The 18657-nt window shown below is 41.8% G+C and overlaps 1 protein-coding gene across 2 annotated transcripts in view; it reads left to right on the forward strand.

Moving 5' to 3' along the window:
- TMEM128 (transmembrane protein 128) overlaps positions 1–18657 on the forward strand; it is a 313852-nt gene that overhangs the window by 200026 nt on the left and 95169 nt on the right. For both annotated transcript variants that reach the window (XM_044062601.1, XM_044062600.1), the window contains exon 3: positions 2748–2909. In XM_044062601.1, the coding sequence (XP_043918536.1) occupies positions 2748–2909 (162 nt within the window). The remainder of the gene's footprint in view (positions 1–2747; positions 2910–18657) is intronic.

Raw genomic sequence — 18657 nt, forward strand, 5'->3', positions numbered from 1 at the left:
TGGGCCATTCTAAGCCTAGCCAATTTTCCTTTCAAAGGTAAGCATCAAACTGTGTACTTTGAGTCTGTAAGGTAAACACCTTAACCATTATGCCAACTCCAACCTCTTATACCAACCCCTAGTACCTAGGGTTTAACGTTCAGATGGATAGTTATTTCAGGGATAAGGCTATATCTGTTGTATAGTTTGGCACAAACTCCCATGTAGCCTTTTGTATCATTACATTGCAACATTCAGTATGCCAGCCATTCATGACACCTTGTAGGTTAAGCTGCAGCTAATAGCTTTGCAAATCCCAACAGTGATTTGCTGTTCTTCAACAGATACTTTTCATCTTCAAGATAAGGGTGAGCTATTTGAAAGTAAGTCAGTGCATCAGTTTTGAACAATTGTGATTTAAATACAATTAATGATGATTAAAATACAAATGGTAGTACCAAGACTGAACTCCAAATGAAACAGATATGACTCACAGGCAAAGAGCAAACTCTTGTGTTTATTATAGGTAAAATGTCAGAGGTGGACATTTTATACATAGTAAGGGTTATTTTGTTCTTTTCCTGTGCTTGTGCCTGTTTGTTTTGTATTGTCTGGAATTTGATTGATGGTTTTCATCAGTAGTGTCAGATTGTCCATTTGATCCAAAGGCAGAAGCCAATGTTATTCTCAGTAAAATTGAGGAATTTGAATTCATATTTATGTTTATAGTATGGCATAGTTTATTAGAGCAGTTCCATAAAACTAGTAAAGCATTAATAGGCACTTTAAGCATCATTAAGCACATGTTGAAAATTGTCAGCAGCGTTATAAGAGTTCTTAAAAGAAATCAAAAACAATTTTGATGCAACTGAAAAAAATGGTGTAAATTGCCAGATGTTGATTATAAAATGCATAACTAAAAGATGGATTAAAAAAGAAACACTGATGAACTTCCTCTGTCTGCAAGAGTTAAATTTAAAAAGTCCTTCATTTTGATCATAGATTCTCAGGCAAATAATTTTTTACCAAGCAGAGCTGAAGCATGTGAGAATATTTGCTGTGAATTTTCATTTCTGTTAAATTTTGAGTTATTGGACAAAGATCTTGATGATGAAAATATATCACTTTTAATATTGAATAAAGGATTATAATAAAGATCCAGATTGCAGTATTTATGGGGAAATAAGTATTTTGGCATGTATGTCAAGGCCTGGTATACTGAAGAGTTCACTTGTCTCACTACATATGGGAAATCTACTGTATGTGATGGCCTGTTGATTAAACATTTGCCACCAGAATGTCTTGTAATGTCATTTAGAGAATAGTGAGGCAGTAAGTGTTGCATTCACCTTTTTCTCTGAGTTTGTTCGATCTCAGAGTTAGTGTGTGTGTGTTTGTACGTGTGTATCTCTGTGTGTGTGTGTGTGTGTGTGTGTGTGTGTGTGTGTGTGTGTGTGTGTGTGTGTGTGTGTGTGTGTATATATATATATATATATATATATATATATATATATATTGTATGTAGTATGTAGTTCCCTGACAAATGATCAAACTTACTTAAGGCCAAATGTACCATACAGGTGTTAAGATGTTTGAAACTGCATAAAATCAATCAACCTAAATATCGACCTACAAAAGATCGAGAAAGGAAAATTTATTCCCTTTCTCGATCTTTACAGTAGTCCTCCCACCCCCCAGTAGTGGCAGTGTTATGGGAAGTTTTTTTTTTTTTTTTTTTTTTTTTTTTTTTTTTTTTTTAATAAGGTAAGATGTAGAGATAGGGTTAGCACTCATTACTAAGGTTGGCAGGATACTCATTTAGATTGTTATGACTAGGCTTATAAAGATCCCAGTGGTCGCTAGCCTGATATACACCTATGAAGTGCTACAACTCTTTCATACTTGCATACCTGCATTTTAGTTTGCATGCTCAAGAAATACCACGCTCACCTTTGTGCCTTCTTGTACCTTCCATTTACAGAGCATGACCACAATGGCTGCAAGAAACTCTCCCTCTGTTGTGTAAAATTTTTACATTCTTGTATTCTTCTTTCACCCACGTCTTGTTTAAAATAGTTTCTGTGGAATATGTAGCATTTCAGTATGTATCTCTATCTTATCTTTAAGTCGGCTGATTCTAAACTGGATTTTGCAGAAAATTTTACAGCGTACACATTTGCCAAGGATTTCACTTTTTCCTTAGCTGCTATCTTTCAGGTGTCTCTAATGAGAACTTCAGAGATCAGAGATATGATGGGACAACTGAACAGTAAGAAACTGAGCACCTCCTGTAGCAGGAAACATTCAAGATCAGAAATTATGTTAAAGGGCTCAGATCATCACGACTGAAATAACAGACACAGTGAAAAGGAAAATATTTAAAATGTGAATTATGAAACATTGAAAAACTGGAAGTTATAGTCAGTCAGAAGCATGTTTTCTAAATATCCCATTGCTCTCATGTACACATGAGCCAGTAATCAAAACCATTGTGCAACTTTCAATTAAGCCATCGCTACCGAGAGAGAGAGAGAAAAAAAAAAAACTTACGCACAGAGTTTCAGTGTTATGTGTAAGCTTCACAGTTATCTAAAGCTTTTGCTTTTTCCTGAGGGTATTTTCCAGGTCATTCAGAGTGGAGTATCACAAAAACTCCAGATTACCATAATTTTGATTAATGAATTAGGCCACCTTACTTGTGCCTTGACGTGTGTATCAATATGCCATTGTGTCTTTAAATGTTTTTTTTTTTTTTTGTGCTTTTACAGCTGGTGGTTTCTTCTTGGCAGCTGTTTACTTGCCATTAGCTTAATGATTGCCTTCTACTGCATAATTTACCTGGAATGTCTATGTGGTGTCAAAGATTACGATTCACAGTACCCTGCATTAGTACCATCAGCAACAGCTGCATTCATTGCTGCAGCCATTTGGTAAGTTTCATTTTTAAACAAGTTACACTTGCCTTTAATGTATTTTAGAAAAATATATTTCTGCCATGCTTCATTGCAGCATTTATTTGAAATGAGGTGTCATTGTTGCACATCTCTGCAACATTTATTGTCTTGGTTATGCCATCCTCTGAAGTATTTTGAAACAGAAATGTAGACATGCAGTGTGTAGTCAGATAATGTAACTGTGTGTGTACTTACATCATTGTTAAACATGTGAAGATGATAAAGCTTTTTAAAAATAATAGGAAGTTGTGAGCTTTGGTGCTGTTCTACTTTGAGCTTGCTTTAGGCAGTGAAGTAGGCCATCTTTCACATTTACTCTTTTTAACTGTGCTTCATACTCCTTGTTGTTTAGCATTAATTTCTTCAGTCCTTGTATGTAAGCCATTTATTCACATGTTTGTCAGAACAGCTGCTAACCCCTAAAGTAACATACAGGAGTCGGTCACCTCTTTGCAATTACCTGTTACCATTTATGGTGTGACACTTACTCCTGACATTTAAAGTAGAGAGTCACATGCATAAATCAGGTTTTGCTTTATTAGAACCAGTTTAGGCATGTCTGTACTGTCTGTGTTTTTGAAAGTGATAGAAAGATAGAAAGCTCCCTTTTATTCGATACTTGGAAAAGAGGACTATTACATCTGCCTCAAAATTTTGCCATGCAGGCTTTTCAAGGTGAACATACTGTTCATCATAGTGTTGGCCTTGCTGAGCAGAGCCTTACAAGTGAAGGGTGCCTTTATGTTCCATTTATTTTAGATTAGAAAGGTTTCTGGTCTACACTCTTGTGGCAATACTGACTAACTACTAAAGCATCTAGTGAGTGCATATCTGAGTGTTGCTCATCAAGTTCCTTGCCCTGTTTACCTATTTAGTATTTAAATTTCCCTCACTCCTTCCTAGTAGATCAGTGGCCATGGATATGCACTTCCTGACTCTTTCTTGTGGCCAGTCTGGTTGAGATGGGTATTTTGAGGCATTGTAGCAATTGCCTCACGTACCCTGACAACCCACTTATTTGTAATAAAACACATGTAAGTATGCAAGAGATGTAAATACACTTTAACACTGGAGGCAAAACTGATCCTATAGCGGTTGTTGGTGACATTTGTGCCATGACTATCTGTGACTAATAAATTATGCCAAAGCCATAGTCTTAAACTCAGGGCTAAGAAAATGCATGATTGTGTCCCTTAGGAAGTCAGCCAACCTGCCTAATTGCCATGTTACTAATACATCCTTAATAATTGACCCATTGGTCAGGAATTTGAATACGTATGTATACAGTAGCCTTACCTTTAGCCACCACTTGACCACAGTGGTGAGGAAATCCTTTTGTATTGCGCAACTTATAAGTAAGGGCTTGGTATCTAGGTCCAAAGAGGTCATTATCCCACTGTACTGTGCCCTTATCATACCAACCATAGAGTATAATGCTTCTTTTGGTATGTGCCTGACCAGGCATATGCAGCAACTAGAATGACCTCAGAGGTTCCTTGTAAAAAGAATACAAGGTGTATCAAACTTGCCTTATGCAGAGCACCTTAAACCTCTCTCCCTCTAGTCAGTCTGCTATAAATTGCTGAGGGGGTGATCTTTGCCTAGCTTACAAGGCATCTGCAAACCCCGCACTTATGAATCTCCTACATATTCGTAACTCAGAGTGTACCAGAAATACAAGGTCTAGGGACCCAAATTTTGTCTGTGATTTAAACAGAACATGCTTTTGGAGAAGTGAATGTGAGGTAGTATAGCTGTGAAAGCAACTTGTGGTTTGTACTTAAGATGTCTATATGTCAGGTGTGTTATAGACATGGTAGTGGTTTGAAGGTTTCACATTATTCTGGTGAGATACACAAGCCCTACTCACTCATTCCTCAGAAACAAGAGCTCTGTTGCCCATTCATTACTCTGTGGCAAGGTAAAAGTGAGCCATGAGTGGAAGCCATCATCTCTGTGTCAGGGTACAGATTCCCCTCTCCTAGTATAGTATGCATACTGTACAATTGCTGCTCGCAAAGGAGAAGTACATGCTGTCACATTTGACAGCCTAGCCCTTACATAAGTGGCACATTGCTGCAGAGTAGGCTGGTTAAGCTTGTTGCTATGGGCAGTATACCTGCAGTCCTGAAGATATTGCCATTGTAGTGAGGTGAGCCACCTTCCCCTACTCCACCAGAAATGGAGGTCCGGTGTAGATCTGGTGAAGGCTGCTCACTCCTATCCTACTCCACTTGGTTCCTACAGGGACTCTGCACTTGTCAAATACGGGTCATTTATAAGGTGAAATCAAAGCTTCATCCCTGTGTGGCACATGACTGTGCAACCAGTGTATTTTGTGTTGCATCTAAACAAGTAAAAGAGCAGAAGGTCATACACTTTGTGTAGAGATGTGATGCTTGGTTTGCCCTAGGCGATATAACAATACTTTTACTTTGTAAGTTAGATCTGTGCAAAAATGAATAGGTAGCAGATGCTCTGAGCTAGGCTACCAGTATTTGTTGTTGTTCACATTCAGAGCTGTTCCTGGTCATGGCTTTCCATACATGGGTCACTCCAGAGATTGACCTGCCACCCTTCCCCTGTTTTCCTTTATTCATTAGGATGGGGGAATGAATTAACACTAAATCCAATGTTGTCTTTTCCATCCACCTCAACTATTTGGTATATTGAATCCAACTAGATCCAAAGCTGGCAAATTTCAGACTATTGGATCCAAGGTTCTGGTTCCTCCCTTCAACTCATAGTTTCTCACCACACTCACAGTTCCCCAGATCATGTTTGACACCCATACAACTCAAACCTGAACCCATCTTTCAGTGCTTACAGTACTGCTTTTATTGAATATGTTTTTTTTTTCTGCCACGAGTCCAAGAACTGAAATTTCTTCTTCTTACTTTGCTTGGGTTCTTTACAATAATTTATGTCATAATCTTGTGTAGTTTTTTTCTTTTACCAGTTGTCTTTCCTTCTTTTCCCTTCCTTCTAGTATAGATATAGATGTAAAACTGTAAAACTGCTTTTTTTCTTATCTTTAGCTTTTGTCCTTATTTCTGGATAGTTATATAAATAGGTTTAATTTTTGCTTAATATCATAGTTAGTATTAACTACTGTTGTCTACTTTTACTGGTTTGTTAACTTGTGTAGTAGTTTGTGCGCTAGTGTATTTCCTGAGATGTCTGACAAGGCTTTGGGTTTTAAGAAGTGCACCACCACGTGCAGTCACAAGATTCCCCTCAAGACCCACACAATGTGTGTGTGTACTACCTAAGGGCAGCTCATTTGAATGAAGACTGACAATATTCTGTCTTTGCACCATGAGCCCTCTCAGACAATCATTCATAATTGGTATTAAAAGGCCTACTCCCATCCACAGCAGGGGAATTGGCATCCTCCCTCTTGGTTTCCTCCCAGCAAAACATGAGAGAAGTGTAAGGCCAACAAGGGATGGGAATAAGGAGATGGAGAAAGAAAAAAAAAGGATAAGATTAGAAAGATTTTTGGTTCTGTCACCTAAGCTTTCCAGACCCTCAGGACCAGTTCCTCGTTCAGGACCAATTCAGATTTGATCTCAGACTAGACCATTGCAGTTTCTAGCTAGGATCTCCCTGGAGCTGGCCAGCCTCTGGCTGTGATTAACTTTTCTTCAAGAGATGTCCTTCTACAGGCCCTCCAGGCCACCTTCGATGGTTTCTTCTTTCAGGTTGGTGTGGTTGCTAAGGAGTCTGTCTAAAGCTGATGTAGGTAGGATGATGAGGGAGTTTTTGAGGACCCAGATTCACATGAGAGTCCTCCCTGCACCTTACACTCCGCCAGAACCAGCTCCGACCTCAGCCTGTCTAGTCTCACTTTCACTGATCTGACCTTCAGAGTTGGTAATGTTGGAACGGAGCTTTTCCTATGACATGCCTTTGTTGCAGCTGATAGTCTGGTTGTCTGCAACTCTGACAGTGTTCTGTTCCTACTTGACTCTGACATTGTCAGATCCCAGGGCAGGATGGCAGCTGAATAGAGAGGTTGGCACTGGTACATGGAGATCCAATTGACTTTATGGCTACTGGATCTGTCATTTCTTCTCAGCTCATTGTCCCTGGACAGCTTTGTACACGTGTCTGCATCATTGCAGAGTGGGCTGAAGTCTTGAGGGGTACCTTTATCAGGTTGTACAGATCCAAGGGGCCCCCTTTGGGAATTGTTTCAGCAATGACTGTCAAAGCTTTTGAAAGGATTCTCTCTCCAAGTTTTTGAAAGGGTTCTCTCCCTAGATCCAGAGAAAAAGTTTGCTGCTTGCGCTGGTATCTGTCCTGCTGATGTCTGCTGTTCCTTCTCATCTTTATCCAGTTCCTCAGAGCCAGCCAGCTTCTTTAGGCCTTGATAAGGCTCAAGAGATGAGCTCCTGTCAGCTTTCACATCTTCCTCAGAGCCCCCTTGCTGTGAAGGAACATAGGAAGAATTCTTGCAAGAGGAGGCATTGCCACCCCCCCTTCCCGGGAGTCCCTCTTTGAAGATACTGATTTTGAAAAAGGCTGGCTTCCCCAAGATTTCCCTTGGAAGATCAAAAATCCTGAGATCAGAAAACCACAATCTTCTAAACATGCATAAGCCTCGTTGACCTCCTTGCCACCTAGTATTATCCTGCTCCCTAGCTAAACTCTGAAATTCTCTCCCTACCACCCTTCAAAATACTCAGAGCCAATCAAACTTCAAAATTATTCTCCAATATTATCTCCTTTCGAAGTGGGAATGTTCTTGTACCCCTACCACATAAACTCTTTAACACTATCTCCCATGCACTATATATCTCAACCTTCTATCACTGTGCTCTCTTACCCTTTGCCTCTACTTCCTCTCCTATCCTATACCTCATAACCTTCCCCCCAACCCACACCCTTTCTCCGCTATATACCACCTTTTACCTCTCCCACCTCACCTTCTTCTCTCTGTACGCTTGTTTTTTTTTTTAATCTGTACATAAATGTTTTACTTACATGTTTTTGCTGAAATGCCTGTACTTTTAATATGTTTAGACTACATGAATCTCACTTCTGTAAATCATTACCTAGTATTAGAAATGTTATGACTTTTTTAACAAATTGTATATTATCTCTGTATTTTTCACTGTTCTGCTACATTATTTACTTTTGTATAACTATTGTAAAATTGTCTATATCTTGTGTAGATTTTCTCCCTAGGCCTCCACTGAAAACAGGCTCTTCCAGGCCCAGTGGACTGTCCCAGTCATCAAACTGTAATAAATAAATATAAGATTCTCATTTGAAGATATCCTGGAGTTATTGCAGCAATAGGAAGGATGTTCCAGTTGGTCCCCTTCCCGGGAGGAATCAGTATTTCTCAAGGCTTGGAGAGATGGCCCATATACTTCATGGGTGATCCCCCCCAGCTGATGAGCTTATTGATCTGGTTTTGCAGTGGGTATGGTAGGAGTTGGTTGTGCTGGAGACTGTATCATGAAAACCTGAAAAGATATTGATTTCCCTGCAAGAAAAACCCCACCCACTGTAACAAGCAACCTGCAGTAGATGCAATAGTGGTAGTGACCACAAATGAAGAGATCTGTTTTGTCCGTCTCCTTATTGGAGAGTCTATAGTTTTGGACAGATTTGGAAAGTGGACTTAATGCTTCAGCGACTTTTGCATTACATGAACTAAACTATCCAGCTCATTCAATAAGATCTCAAAGAGACTTGACCAAGAAACTGTTCAAGTCCGTTTTGGGATTCTTGACTGCAGAGCCTGTGGATGCACACTTAGCTACCCTTCAGTCTATATCGAATGTGTCCATGTATCTGTTATCCAATGCGGCAGATGACATTTCCAGAGCAGCAGGCACTGGCAGTGCTCAACATCGACAAGCCAGGATCTGTCTACATTATTTTGCAAAGACTTCATGACATCCTTTTTGAATGCCTCGTATGACAAGTCCACCCTCTGTGAGCCAAAAGTGAAGGACACGATCACCAGAAGTGAAAAAAATGTCAAAACTCTCTCTCTCTCTTTCGGTATTTGCTTCTCCATCCCTCAAAGGGCCTTCTTCTGGAACCAAAAGGGTGGTAAAAATCTATGGTTCTGCAAGTCTCTGGTCTTTGCTCATAACATTTCTGGAGATAGACCATCCCCAGGGGTAAAGGGGGTGAAACAATGGTCATCACTCTCATTGCAGAAGTGGTCTGCAGAACCAGTGGTTTTGAGGCCCTTTGGTTGGCCATCACTTTGGATTTTTGGGTGCAGAGAGTGAGAGCCAAAAGTTATATTATTCCCTTTGTTCCCTACCACATAAAGCAACAAAGAAGCCTTCCTGATGTTCCACCCCCTCAGGAGAAGGTGGCAGTTCAAAAATCACAAAACTGCTAGAAAAAAAGATTTATCCCAGAGGTCCCACCAGACCAGCATGGGTCCGGAATCTATTCAAGGTTCTTTTTAGTTCCAAGGAAAAACTAGGACCTCCAGCCCACTCTGGACCTCACCTACCTATTCCAGTTTGTGAAACAGATAAAATTACGGATAGTCATGGTTCAGTCCATTTTTGTCTTTTCTGTGGAAGGATGACTGGATGTGCTCGGTGGATGTGCATGGTGCCTACTATCAGGTCCAGATAGCCAGACAGTCCATAAGGTTCTTGTACTTTTAGCTGGGAGCCAGTAGCTTTCAGTTCAGCCACTGCCCTTCAGTCTCACCACAACTGCCCCCCCCGGAATGGTCACCAAATGTAATAGAGTGGTTGCAGCATACCTCAGACTGCAAAGGTTCCCATAATTAGACGACTGGCTCATAGCAACTACCACGAGGGATTTACTTATTCAAGCCTTACTCCAGTTATGCCTTCGTCTAAAGATCACAATAAATATGAAGATGTTCAAATTGCCTCCAGTTCGGATGATAGAATTCATAGGATGCCACCTCCGTACCACTAGTGTTGTAGCTAAGAGGCTGAGCAGGTCCATTCGACTGCCTCAGAGGTTGTGTCTCAATCAGTCAGTGTCTGCCAAGACCTTTAGACTCTGGGGCACGTATTACTCAACCTCTATGTTACCCCGTCCAACACCAAATACACAGCTACATTGTCCTGATTTCCCATGAAGTAGAGTCACTGAGGGACACACTTATTCACTGTTAACCTCCCAGTCTGCTGTACACTTATCTGGCCATTCCCCTCATAACCAAATTCATTCAGAAAGTAATCTGGTGCAAAGTAAAGGTGACCATCATTGCTACCTTTTGGCCTCAACAGATATGGTTTCCCTTTCTATGGCCTCACTTGCTTCTCATTCCCTGTGTGCCAGAATGTTTTCCAGACCTGGTCTCTAACCTGTCCAGCAAGCCTCACCTGGGCATCAAAGTATTAAGTTGATCACTGGGTTTCTCCACTTCCAGTGATGGCCAAAAATTCTAGGCTCCCTCTATGCTCCATATTTTGTCATCCCAGAAAGTAGCTGCTAGTAAAGTGTATAGAAAAAGGTTTTCCATTTGGACTTCCTCAGTATGACTAGCCCCATTACCATACTTTTTGGATTTTTTGGTAAGTTTGTTTCAGGATGCTGCTAGTTATTCCAGTGTAAATGTTCAACTGACACCTATTTCCAGTTTTCGTGTGGGAGAACATTGCCTCATTGAATTTATTCAGTGCCTTTTATTGAGTACTTTTACTTCATTAAAAGACCTGATTTCACCTCAGGATATTATTTTACTTCAGGCTGTAACTAAACCCCCTCTTGAACCTACAGCTGTGGTGGAACTGAAATTTCTTTCCTGGAAAATACTTTTTTCTGATGACAGTTATCTCAGCAAGGAGGATTTTAGATCTTGTGTGTGCCTTCTGTGGAAGGTTGGGCGCCGGGCTGGCAACTCGACACTGTAAAACTCCACTGCCAATCATGAGCGGACAGATGATCTGCTGTGGCGACCCTTAACAGGGAAAAAGCCGAAAGAAGAAGAAGGCTCTGTCTGTATTTGGCGTTCCACAAATCTAGGGTCTCTCTTCGAACCAACCCTAAATTCCTTCCCAAGGTGGTTTTGTACTATGCCCTGAATCAGGCCATTAATTTGCCAATTTTTCTTCATTTGGAAAAAGGAGAATAAACTTTGCAATTCCTGAATGATCATCGCCAGTTGTGATTTTGTTTCCACAGTACCAAGACTTTCAGCAGCTTTTTTTTCCTTTTACAAGTCTAAATTAGGAGATAGTATTTCCAAGGTCACATTATACAGGTGACTGCCTGATTGTATTTCTCTTATTCACAAAGCCAAAGGATTGCCTTTACTTCACACACCTAAAGTTCATTGTACTAGAGCTGTCGCTACCTCCACAGCCTTCTTTATGATGATATCTGCTGCAGCTACTGGTATACTGTACATATTTATTTCCCATTGCAAACTGGACATGCAGTCTAATTCCCTGCTTTAATTTGGCTCCACCATTCTCTGTAATATCCTTCCATGAGATCTCCTGGGGTTTTAATAGTTGAGGATTATGTCCCCATAGCTGAGGTGGATGGAAAACACAAAGTCCGATACAAAGGGTATGTAGCCACAATAATGGTAGATCAATATTGTCTTTTTCCACCCATCCATCTCAACTTTCCCTATCTCATTCCCCCTGCCATACTGTCATGTGTGAGCTATCATTTGACAATACTGGACCTGTCCATAGCCTTGTTTTACTTAGTCTGGAATTGTTTAATTGTTTTCAGGTCCTGTTTCTTTTTATATAGATTTAAGTAAAGCCTTTGATACAGGTAGGCAAACTCGGTCTGAGGAATGTTGGTGGTGGAGGAGAATTACCCATAGAAGGGAAGACCCTGAGCCTTGTGTTCAAGAGTCTGAAAGCAGCCATCTTTGGCTCTGTTGTGATATACCCAGTAGTTGAGATGGGCAGAAGAAGACAACATGGATCTAGTATTATAGTAACAACATAACTTTCATATACATGACTCCTGCCATAGCTGTTTGTTTCATACCATGTAACAAACTTCATGGAAGCAAAACCTGAACTAATTCTTATGATCTGGCCAAGAAGGGTGTGGTTTTAGGTTCTTTGGTCCCTAACAGTACAATAAATGTTCCTGATTCTGTCAAAGATTGTCCTTACGTAAAGAAGATAACCTGCTTCATCTCAAGACATGACTGCTAATGTAGATCACCGTATTCCTCTAAACTTGCAGGCAAAGATGATTGAGTCCACAAGAAAGCTTACTGGTCAGTAAGACTGTGCCTCCACGTGTAAAATTCTTGGTGTGGGTGAAGTTGTACCTGGTATTGCTGTGATTGATCAGATGTTCTTCATACCACATTGCTGCAGTCCTAACACTTGGGTAGTCCGCTGTCCCAGTCGGCCCGAATACCAAAGTATATGGCTGACGTCGGTCATGGCGCATTAATCTGGCGTCAGGACGTCAGGGTACAAATGCGCATGACCGACGTCATATCCTCAGTCTTTTTTGCCGCATGGTCCGATGCAGAAGCAGTTTTGCAAGTGCAGGTTGGCGTTCTGAGATTTTCCGAAGTCGGAGTTTCAGACCGAATCCAAGTTGGCTAAGTACCCCGTTGGGGAATATTTTGGTTTTTTCTTGCCTCAGTATTTTACCGGATGTCAGAAAAAGTGAATAACTGTATTTCTTGTGGGAAACAGATACCTCATAGGGATTATCATACCTTGTGTATACCTTGCTTAGGGCCTGAGCACGACGTGGTTGGCTGTCGCTCTTGTGCTAGATTTAACAAACGCACTATAAAGAGAAGATTAGATTGTGCCAGGTTAGTTTTTGGGAAGCGGTGTAATTATAAAATGCCGTCGGATACTCCGACGTCCGCTTCATCAAAAAAGCGCAAGGACAAAGCAGCGAAGCCTAGGCTGGAAGAACCGCCCGTACCAGGCGCGGTTCTTTAGAGAGCTCAGTGGAGCCAGGGGTTCAGCCAGAAATTTCTTTGGAATCCCAGGGAGAGACTTTATTACTGCAAGATGTGACCTCTCAGGAGGTAGGCCAGGCGGAAGGGGCTTCTCAGGTAGCTGTTCTTCCCTCCCTTCCTAAGGTGGTTAGGCCCTCCTGCTGTTTCCAAGGCTTCTCCCAGGGGTAGGCCAGGTTTTGTTTCAGGTGTTACCCCTACCTCCTCAGGGTCTGTACCTAAGAAGCATATGCTTAAGATGGCAGAAGATTTGATTACTATGATTAGGGGTTCTATGCCCCCTCCTGATAAGAGGCCTAGGGTGGAACCTGAGCTTGGGAGTTTTGAGCAGTGTTCGGATGCTTCTGAGTCTTGACTGAAGACTTGCAGGAGTATTCCTCTTACTCTGATTCTGATGTAGATGATTCTACTCCTTCTGCTTCTCCTCCTGAGGATTTTTCATTTTCAGAGACTCTTCATTCTATGAGGGAGCATTTCAAATGGGAAGGTCAGGATTTCTCTGATTCCAGGAAAAGGCTTAGGGAATTTTTGTTTCTACCCCAGCATAGGCCTTTAGCTATACCTCCTGTTCTAGACGTGGTGGAGGATGTTTTTGCAGAGGCTTCTATGAACCCTGACTCTTTGCCTCCTGCTCCAGTTAAACCGGATAGATATTATAGGGTGCCTGTAGCTCATAAGTATCTTTTTAAGAGTCCTAGGGCAGACCCAGAAACTGTTTCACAGGGGCCTAAAGGTGTTAAGGCTTCTGTTGTTAAAAATCCTGTTCCTCCAGATAAAGAGGCAAGGGCTTTGGATAGATGGGGAAAGAAAGTGTATACTTCTTCCACTTTGGCCATGAGAGCTTTGAATTGCCAGTTTCACATGTTGAAATACCAAAATTATCTCATTTCACAATTAAAATCTAAGGTAGATGCTTTGGCGGAAGGTATTGAGTGTAAAGAGTTGCAGGATTTAGTTCATGTTTCTGAACAGGTAGGCAAGCATTCTTTGCAATGTGGTTTTGATGCTGTGCAGGCCTCTTGAGGGTGGCTGCCACTGGTTCGGTTCTTCGCAGGCACGCCTGGTTGAGGGATCAGAATTTAGCTGAGCATGTGAAAACAAGGATTTTAGATGCTCCTTTACAATCTGATGTGTTGTTTGGTTCGCCTGTGGAAGCAGTTCTAAAGAAAATGGAGGACAAGGCTAAGTCTATGCAGACTGTTAAAGATTTTTTGCAGGTTCAGCCTCCAGTTTAGTAGAAATTGGCCTACCAAGGGGTGGACATATCCTGCTTATGATTCCCAGTCTAGGGGTGGGTCTAGGCGTGGTAGAGGCAGAGCTCAAGGTTCTTTTAGGCCTAGAACAGGAAGTTCACCTGCTCAGTCTTCTGGTGAGGGCAGGGGTCAGTCCTTTCGTAAACAGACCCAATGACCTGCCTTTTCAGCTGCCAGAATCCTCTCGTCTGGCAGCACCTTTGGGAGGAAGGTTGGCACTTTTCAGAGAAAACTGGAGTTTAATTACCCAAGACAGATGGGTATTGGATATCATTCACCACGGTTACAGGTTTTATTTCCATACCTTGCCTCCTTTCAAAGGCATGCCAGACATTCCTCATCAACAAAGGAAAGAGGCTCACAAGCAAATTTCTCTGTTGCTCCAAATAGGGGCCATTCAGCGGTTCCTGTGCCAGAAAGGGGCCTAGGATTTTATTCTCGCCTGTTCCTAGTACCAAAAAAGGGGAACACGTGGAGACCAATTTTGGATCTGTCTATCCTCAACACTTATCTGGACATTCCCAAGTTCAAAATGTTGACGTTACAACAGCTTTTACCTCTGCTGGGCAAAGATCATTGGATGGTAATTTTGGATCTCAAGGAAGCTTACCTTCATGTTCCTATCAGACTAATTTGCAGGAAGTATCTGCGTTTTCGAGCTGGGAATTCTCATTATCAGTTCTCTGCATTGCCCTTTGGCTTATCTACTGCCCAGAGTATTCACAAAGGTTCTGGCTCCAGTGATAGCTTTCTTCAGGCTAAAAGGAATACAAATCTATCCTTATTTGGACGATTGCCTGATTCTGGCTCAAGGAAGGGACGTGCTTCTTCAGCATTTGGAATATGTGATAGCAGTGCTAAGATGCCTAGGGTATTCTGTGAGCGAAATAAAGTCCAGTCTAGTACCCTCTCAAGACATGTGCTTTCTGGGTGTGAGACTGAATACAGCAGCCCAGATGGCCTTTTTAACCCCGGACAAACAAAAGAGTCTATCCCTTTACTTCCATCAACTATCTCATCAGTCCGTGCTGACTGCAAGGACAGTCCTTCAAGCATTAGGGTTCATGGCATCTTGTATTCTGGTGCTTCCCAATGCCAAACTGCATATGAGGAAGCTACAATGGTATCTCAAAAATGTATGGACACAGCACTGCCAAGATCTGGACACTGTCATTCAAATAATACCTTGCATTCAAAAGGAATTTTTGTGGTGGGCTCAGGAATGTCACCTAAACAAGGGACTCTCTGTGACCCGGCGAGTCAGATTCTAACAACAGATGCCTCAGACATAGCTTGGGGAGCTCATCTGAATGGAAAGTGGATACAAGACAAGTGGCCTGCCAGACTACAGCATCTACATATCAACATGAAGGAGATGTTAGCAGTCCAGTTTGCATTGAAGGCTTTCAAGGAGTTACTTCTTCCAGGGCAGGTGTTGATTCTAACAGACAACACAACTGTCATGTGGTACATCAACAAGCAAGGGGGGACACATTCTTATCCTCTATGCAGGCAAGCAATGATTTTGTGGGAGACTGCGCTCAGCTTGCAGCTTACTCTTCAAGCAAGGTTTCTGCCAGGAGCACAGAACTCCTTAGCAGATGTGTTAAGCAGGCAAATCATGGATCCCCACGAGTGGAAACTGGATCTTCATGTATTTCAAAAATTGACAGTGTCATGGGGAACTCCAGACATAGATCTGTTCGCTTCTCCACTAAACCACCAGCTGCCAAAGTTTTGCACGAAAAGGTTTCATCACACAGCCTGGAAAGTGGATGCTCTTTCTTTCAGTTGGAAAAATCTTTATGTGTATGCCTTTCCACCTCTGCCTCTCCTCCCAAAGGTACTCCTAAAGGTCAGACAGGACAAGCCAAGGATGATTTTGATAGCTCCAGATTGGCCTCGGCAGCACTGGTACCCATTGCTGAGGAGTCTAGTAAGGAAGCCTCCTTGGCCCTTACCTTTGATTCCACACCTATTGTCTCAGAAGGACGGGCATCTACTCAATGTCAAGCTTCACTCTCTTCATCTAACAGCCTGGCATATTCTGTTTTGAACCATAGCAGGTCTCAGCTTCCTCAACAAGTTTTGAATGTGATTATGGAAGCTAGAAGACCTAGTACAAGGAAAGTGTACGCAGGAAAATGGAAGAGATTTTTATTTTGGTGTACAGCAAAGGATTTGGATGTTTCTGAGCCAAATTTGAGTGTGGCTCTTCAATATCTTACTGAGTTATTGGACAAAGGTTTGTCTTTCTCTTCCATTAAGATTCATGCTGCAGCAATTTCAGCTCACTATGATTGTGACCCACCATTGTTTTCTCATCCTTTGTTCAAGCAATTTCTTAGAGGGGCAAAGAATATAAGACCCCCACGTAGAGCTCCTACTCCTGCTTGGGACCTCAATTTTGTGTTGGAGAAACTCACTCTACAACCTTTTGAGCCTGCAGCTACTGCTGAATTGAAATATTTGTCATGGAAGACTGCTTTTTTGTTAGCCATTACCTCTGCAAGAAGGGTGTCTGAATTGCAGGCCCTTATGGCGGTTGAGCCTTTCCTGATTTTTCATAAGGATAGGGTATCTTTACGTACTAATCCTTCCTTTATGCCTAAAGTGGTTTCTAGTGTGGCTTTAAACCAAACTATTCATTTGCCTACTTTTTATGCAGATCCCCAAAATAAGGGGGAAAAGATTTTGCACACTTTAGATGTACACAGGCAGTTGCGTTATTATTTAAGCAGGACTAAGGATTTTAGGCAGTCTCAGCAGTTGTTTGTTTCTTTTGCTTTGAGTTCTCAGGGTAAGCCTGTGTCAAAACAAACTATTTCTAAGTGGATTGGGTTTTGCATTGCATTTTGTTATTCCCATCATGGCAAGGAGATTCCAGCTGGGATTAGGCCTCATTCCACTAGGGCTACTGCCACTTCAACAGCATTTCTAAGGGGGGTGGCAACTAAGGATATTTTGGAGGCAGCTACTTGGAGTTCAGTGCATACTTTCTCTAAGCATTACCACCTTCCTCTTTACTCTAAATCTAGGGCTGGTTTTGCCACTGCTATTTTGCAGGGCATGTTGTCAGCTCCTGCTTCCTTATGATTTGCCAGCCTCCCTTACCTCTGCTTTGGGATTCTACCCAAGTGTTAGGACTGCAGCAATGTGGTATGAAGAACATAGTACAGTTTTGTACCTACCATAAATGTAGATGTTCAAGATCCACATTGCTGCAGTCCATTCTCCCTCCTTCCCCTCTATGTTTAGGGGTGATTGTGTGGATGGGGTTATACTCTTGTCAATTTGTATATTTTGTATATATATTTGGTGCAGGAGTGTGTGGTGTTTTTGGTTTTAGCCTTATCTTTTTAGGGTCTTCTGACATCTGGGGCAAGAAAAGACTGAGGATATGACGTCTGTCATGCGCATTTGTACCCTGACGTCCTGACGTCAGATTAATGCGCCATGACCGACGTCAGCCATATACTTTGGTATTCGGGCCGACTGGGACAGCGGACTACCCAAGTGTTAGGACTGCAGCAATGTGGATCTTCGAACATCTACATTTATGGTAGGTACAAAACTGTACTTTTTACATTGATTCATGTTTATCTCAGTACCTGTATGACCCAAGTCAAAGTCATAAACTTGGAGTGACAGAACTGTGTCACAGCACCATCTCATCAGTCAGTTTATTAATGGAGTATTGCATCTTCATATACATTAGAGGAACCCATCCCCTGTGGAATTGGACAGCACTAAAACAATGCATCTTGAAGCTTCAAGCTGTTTTTAAACAAGGGGTTGTCAGTTAGGACAGACTCATAACCTCCTACCAGAAACAGATTTTCAGTTGTAACAAATCCTTCCACCTCCTGTTTTTTTTTTTTTTTTTGATGTATGGAAAAACGGGACAGAGTGTACTTCAAGCTGTAGATGTAGATCATCAGCTGAGGTGAGGATCCATGAGTTTAAGAAAACAGACTGTCCTCTTTGTTTCCAGAAGAAAAGGACTTCATCTGTTAAGCAGGAACTTCCCAAGTCAGTTGCCGACTGTATCGGGTTTTGCTGCCATTTGTCCAGCTGTTCATTGACAATAGTGGTTGAATCCAGTGCTTGCTCTAAGTAGGTTTTGGTTACAGACATTTGTGCCGTAGCTACTTAGTCCTTTTTGCATACTTTCATAGGATCATAGAAGGTTACTAGGCTAATGGCCCTGGGGCCCTTACAAGCCTAGTCAAGAGTTTATCCCCAAAAAGAAACCTCAGTCAGTACCTGTCACCCTTGTCAGTGAGTGACAAAGGTGGAAACCCTAGAACAAATTTATGGTTTCCCATCCATCCCATCCACTCATTAAGATTGCGTTTGAAGAAGGCCAGTGGGGTACTCTGTTTGACATGTATGGAAAGTCTATTCTAGAAACAGGGCAGCCTCTGGGAGACAAACATGTCTCTCCAGCAGGTTTGGTTGATGTCGCATATTAGATTTAGGCCTATCGAGCGGGTAATGAGCGAGGAGTTAGAATTATGGATAGTATCTCTAGTAGTTCAGGGTCCAA

Source organism: Protopterus annectens, chromosome 2.part1 (assembly GCF_019279795.1).
Source record: "Protopterus annectens isolate FY-2018-M chromosome 2.part1, PAN1.0, whole genome shotgun sequence".
NCBI classification, from domain to species: domain Eukaryota; kingdom Metazoa; phylum Chordata; order Ceratodontiformes; family Protopteridae; genus Protopterus; species Protopterus annectens.